At 33.3% G+C, this 5,759-nt stretch overlaps 1 protein-coding gene across 3 annotated transcripts; it reads right to left on the reverse strand.

Annotated features, from left to right (window-relative positions):
* Positions 1–430: 430 nt before the first annotated feature.
* Positions 431–3,991, reverse strand: LOC145101369 (ACT domain-containing protein ACR4-like). 3 transcript variants are annotated; one of them, XM_079038557.1, is made up of 8 exons: positions 3,697–3,990; positions 3,548–3,603; positions 2,818–2,939; positions 2,621–2,735; positions 2,461–2,528; positions 1,752–2,339; positions 1,558–1,662; positions 431–1,031 (listed from the first exon to the last, which is right to left on the reverse strand). In XM_079038557.1, exons 2-8 carry the CDS (start codon positions 3,549–3,551, stop codon positions 690–692), a joined length of 1,344 nt encoding a protein of 447 aa, XP_078894683.1. In that variant the 5' UTR covers positions 3,552–3,603; positions 3,697–3,990; the 3' UTR covers positions 431–689. The 3 variants fall into 3 exon arrangements, with proteins under 3 accessions (XP_078894683.1, XP_078894681.1, XP_078894682.1); XM_079038555.1 differs by lacking the exon at positions 3,548–3,603 and having other exon boundaries at positions 3,697–3,991; XM_079038556.1 differs by having other exon boundaries at positions 3,548–3,989.
* Positions 3,992–5,759: the final 1,768 nt, after the last annotated feature.

The following is a 5,759-nucleotide window of genomic DNA, read 5'->3' on the forward strand; positions in this document are numbered from 1 at the left end:
ATTTTTGAACGGCAGAAATAAAGAGTTTATTATTGATTTTAGAATTTGGTTCTTTTTTTTTTTCCTGTATTATATCAAAAAAAATGGCAAAACGTCACCATCAAAACTCTTCAGAATTCAGATAAAGACATTTAAAACATTTGACAAACGTCAATTTAATCCACACTCGATAAACTCAATCATTTAATACATCAAGTGCGCATGCAACACACTGAAAATAGCACCACGGTTGACCTTTGACTGGTCAACGGTTCCCACATCAAAATCCAACCACAAACTAACTTCAAACGTTTGACCTTTCAATTCATGAACACATGGAATTCCCATTTCCCACTCTTTGCCCACAAATACATAATAATAATAATAATAATAATAATAATAATAATAATAATAAAAACAAACCCTCCATTCAGACACACAAATAGCCATATGAAAAAACAATTCAAATCACATTAAAATGTCAACAAAACTAAAATCTTAATATATACAAAACCATTTCTTGCTTCCATCAAACGGGCTGAGGGTCTAACGACTAAGGGTCTGTTTGGTTCAATGGAATGGAATGTACAAAGTAACACAACAAATCATTACCATTACCATTACCATTTCCATTTCCATTCCATTCTCATGTTTGGTTACTCTGTTGGAATGGAATGAGTGATTAACGTGTGAATTGGAGTATTGGTACCTCACGAGTAAGATCTAACAAGCCCAAAATTGCAAAAGGATTTGGTCTTAAAAAGGCCACGAAAAAGGAACCTATTAGGAGATTCTTGTTGAGCTTGGTTTAATTCTTGAGGGGTACTTTTGACTTTTAGAATTGTCTGCCCGATTTCTTTTCTGATAGAGTCAATAATCTTAGGGTCAACAGGGTACCCGGAAGCATCACCAACATAAAATGTATTCATGGCTTTTCCTGCCCGAGTTGTCACCTCTGCCCGCATCACCGTGAGACTATTCTCACGAAATATACGAGTCACATCGGATAATAGCCCAATTCTATCGGTTGTACATAGTTCTAGCTTCAATCCCTGAATTAAAAAATATATAAATTAATATAATTTCCCATGTTTTTAAGAATACCCCATAATCTTAAATTATCAATAAACTTTGGACTTTTAAAACTTGTACTTTGTGTTAAAATATTTGGATTAGTCTACATCATGTTGGCCGTTTATGAAAGAATCAAGTTTCACACAAGAACAAGAAGATACAAAAACATAATCAGACAAAACAAAGCATATTATTTGATGATTCAGGACCACAATTAGTATAAAAACAAAAATTTGTGAAAAATAATGAAACAAATTAGAATCTTAAAAGGAAGGATTCTTTCATAACTAAAGATCCAACCAAGACATGTAAAAATAATCAAAATTTTTGTCTTGAAACTAACCGAATACTAAACAAGTGGAATACAACAAACAATTTAGAATCTTGAAACTTTAAAAGTGTCCCCTTGGATCTTTCTGATATTTAAATCAGTTCCTTTTTTTAACTTTCATTAACTACTCATTATTTTTTTTAAAAAAAATATGATATTTGACTTATGTTTACCTCAGAAACTCTTCTTTCAATGGCAGCTTCAAGACATTGAATCACCCTTTGCCTCTCTGCATCCGAATTCACAGGAAACCCATCGATATGTCGAATACAATATTCCTTCAAATCACAAAAAAAAAAAAAAAAACGTTACAATCATCAACAAAACATATAAACTTAAAAAAAGAAAAATAAAAAAATTTAGAAACCTGATAAGCTTCGGGTCCTTCAGCATCAACATTTCCATGAAAAACCACATACTCCATATCAGTCAAAGTACAAATCGTATCAAACAAAAGCTTTGGCCTATCTTTACACCTTATTGTCACAACCGAATAATCTTTATCATACCAATTAACAACTTTCACATCAGGCCTTTCTTTCTCACTACAACATTCATCTTTTCTCTCATAATCTCTATCTGCAAACATCATTTGATGAAGGCGTCTTTCGGTATGTGTAACACCATAAGAGACCACAGTTTTAGCTTCATTAGCTTTGTTGCTACCTTTAAGCACATTGCATAACATTTTCTTTATAATGGAAAGTTTTTTGGGATCAGTAATCGCTAAACCGGATTCTTCATCGGTTACTTGAAGTACGGATGCTGCCCGTGTGTTGTGGGTCCACACCTCACCATTTAATACATTACACTTTAAGTGTGTGAGAACTGCACATAGTTCTGAGAGTAGGCCCGGCCTATCACTTCCTATTAATTCGATTACTGTGTGATCCGTTGAGGCTGTTACCCCAACGGATCTCATTGATGTTGTAAAACTTGTTTCGGAACCAAGAGCCTGAAAAAAAAAATTTGTTTTTTCAGCAACCCCTGAACTGGCACACACTGTGTTAAGTGGGCCCACTGGCTATCTATATATTTTTTTTATGTAAAAGAAGTTAACGAAAAAGGAAGATTACCTTTTGAATGTAATCCAAAATTTCTTCATTGGTGATTTTGTTACCTTCTTGATCGGTGACATTGAAGACTATTATTTAAGAAAAAAGAGTGTTATAAAAAGTGGTATGAAACTAGAAAAATGGAGTTATATATTTAATTAGTTATAGTTTTATTTTATACCATCCATGAACCACCCTCCATCGGAACTTATGTAAGCTTTGGTGATGATAAAGTTAAGATCGGTGAGAACTTGTACGACTTCCAAAAGTATGCCATGTTTGTTAGCGCTATCCACCTGGTTTTTAAAACATGGATTATGAAAATGGTTGACAACGAAAAGGTGTGGAGATTAGAGATAATTAAGGTGAAAAGGATACCTGAATAATGGTGGCATTTTTACAGGAATCGTTGTCGATAACAACTCTGGGTGGATTCATTCTTCGAATAAACTTCTCGTATTCATCTTCCATGTTTCCAGAAAAGCTCATACTACAGGTCTCTGAGGCAATACGTCGAACGGGTTAGATGCGATTACAAAGCATGAAAGAAGAATCTATAAAGAAAGAGAGAGAAAGACTGTGAAACAAGATTTATTACAAAATACTAAAGAAGGAATGTGTCTATATAAAAGGAAGAAAGAGTGTGTAGTAAGTAAATAAGAATGTGTGGGAAGAAAAGGAAAGAAAGGGGGCCAAAAAGAATAATGATTTATGATGAAGATTTGAGAACGAATTAAAAACACCAGATATCAAGAAGGCCAATAGAGAAGCCTTAAACCACCAGAAAGAAAAAGGGTGTTTAAGTCTCTCTGTCCATGTGGGTATGGTGGGGTTCCTTTTGCTTCTCTGTGGAGCCATTTTTAGATACATAAGGAACAGAATCAAAGAATTGACGCACCAAACATTCAGAAAAGCTAATAATTTCAAGTCGATACAACAACCCAATTACGTAACAACCCTGATGACCCCATTGATTATCTCAACCGAATTAAAAAGATGCACAGGAAACAATAATAAATCACAAAATAACGCCTTCAAATTTTTAAAAACCCGAGAAAAAACAGCATTGAAACAGATTGAGGAGGAAAAAGAAAGAGATAATACATACCCATTAAGAATTTGATATGTATTAACCAGGGTCGCTACGCTAGCACCTTCTTGATTCTATAAACAGAAACAGAATTCCAGAGGGAAGAACTTATAGAAAGAGAGCAAACACCGCAAAAATATTTAGTTGAATACGTAGAATTTGTTTACCAATTATGTATCTGTTTTCTCTCATCCATATATAGGAAGAAAACACACCCAACTACGAACAGTCTTTTTCTTCGTCTCTATCTCCCTCTCCTGTGTATTTGCAGGCATATGATGGTGTAAAATGGGCTTGAAGTGTGTGTTTCTCTCTCTATCTATCACTCTCTCTAAAACGTTTTCCTAATACAGTTTGGTCTTAAAATTTCAGGCCTTCGGTACTTAACAGGGGAGTTCCCAAAAATGGTGGTGGGTCGGGTAAGCACGCTTTAAGCAGGAGCAGGATCTTGGACAGCAGCACATGTTAGCTGGATCTTGTGCATGTTAGATGCCTTAATGAGGGGTTTACTAACGGACGCCTGGGATGAAATTATTTGGTTTTTAGTTTTTACCCCGGCACGTGGTGGGGAAATGACTGTAATATCTCCAATGTTTGCGGAGAGAGAAAACAAGATCACATGAAAGCGACTTGTAAGAAAAAAAACAAGTGAAAACAATACATATTATAAGATATTTACAAAAAGAGAGGATTACATAAAGAGTAAATTACATGAATGGTCCCTATCGTTTAGGGTAATTTGCGCGTTTAATCTTTAATTTATTTTTTTAACTCGGAAGGTCCCTACTGTTTGTTTTTTTACACGATTGGTCTCTGTCTTACCTAAAAAAACTATTTTGCCTTGATTTTTTAAATTATTTAAATAAACACACCTCTATCCCAACCCCCTCACCTTACCTTACATATCCTATAATGTTTTTCTATTTAAATAATAGTTTTTTAGGTAAAATAGGGATCAATCGCGTAACAAAAAGAAACCATAGGGACCAAACGCGTAACAAAAACAAACGGTAAGGACTTTCTGAGTTAAAAAAGTTAGTTAGGGACCAAGCGCGCAAATTACCCTAAACCATAGGGACCATTCGTGTAATTTACTCAAATCTAAAACATATTACGTTTTTATTTTTTATTTGATTTCAACGTTGTATTTTTTTTTGGCACTAAATCTAATATTATATTTTTAATTTTATTCAGTATTAACCGTTTTATAGGAGCATTTTGATTATCTGGTTGTCACGCAGTTGAAAAAATAATCTTGATATGGTATAAAAATCACTACTTTATATATATATATATATATATATATATATATATATATATATATATATATATATATATATATATATATATATATATATATATATTGATTTTGGCATTTCATTATTTTTTTTCAAAAGTCAGAATATTATTAGTTTTGAATCTGATTTTGAACATTCTCATCCCAAAGATCGGATCAAATATCTTTCATATGTTTCAAATAGTACACACATATATAATAAGAGATGACCATAATCCGAGAGCCATAGGGATATACATTGGAATAGACCAAAACATACAACATATATATATATATATATATATATATATATATATATATATATATATATATATATATATATATATATAGAGAGAGAGAGAGAGAGAGAGAGAGAGAGAGAGACTTACATCCTCCATTTTGATTGCAAGGAAACTTTTCTACATGCAATCTAGCTTGGAAATCATAAAAAAAGCATATTGTAATCCTTTTAGGAAGATGTTAATATATTGAGACGACGCTAGAACTTGAAAGACTAAGACTTGAACCGAGTGTTAGTGTATATATTCTATGTTTAGTATATATATATATTGTATTTAGTGCATTTATGGTTGGCAATAGACTAGGCCCATTTGATGTTATATTCCTGTATATATTCGGTTGTATGTTTCCTTACTAATGAGAGAGTGATTTGGCATATTATGGTATCAGAGCCACTCATCAAACTTCCCTAAACTTCACTCCTCTAATTTCTCTCTATCATTCTATTCTTCTTCTTCTTTACGACAACCCTAAAATTCTCCATCCCTATCAAGAAAATGTCAGGAACAACTCCTTCAATTCATAAACGATACACGGCGAGAATTCGTCACCACTCATTGTGAAGCTTATGACAGTCTTAACCATATTGATGCTACCTTCTATGCCCCTGTCACTCTTTCCACCAACCCGCAACGGAAAAAGGTCGACACAGTC

Source organism: Lactuca serriola, chromosome 4 (assembly GCF_051521515.1).
Source record: "Lactuca serriola cultivar US96UC23 chromosome 4, Lser_US96UC23_V15, whole genome shotgun sequence".
In the NCBI taxonomy this organism is placed as follows: Eukaryota; Viridiplantae; Streptophyta; class Magnoliopsida; order Asterales; family Asteraceae; genus Lactuca; species Lactuca serriola.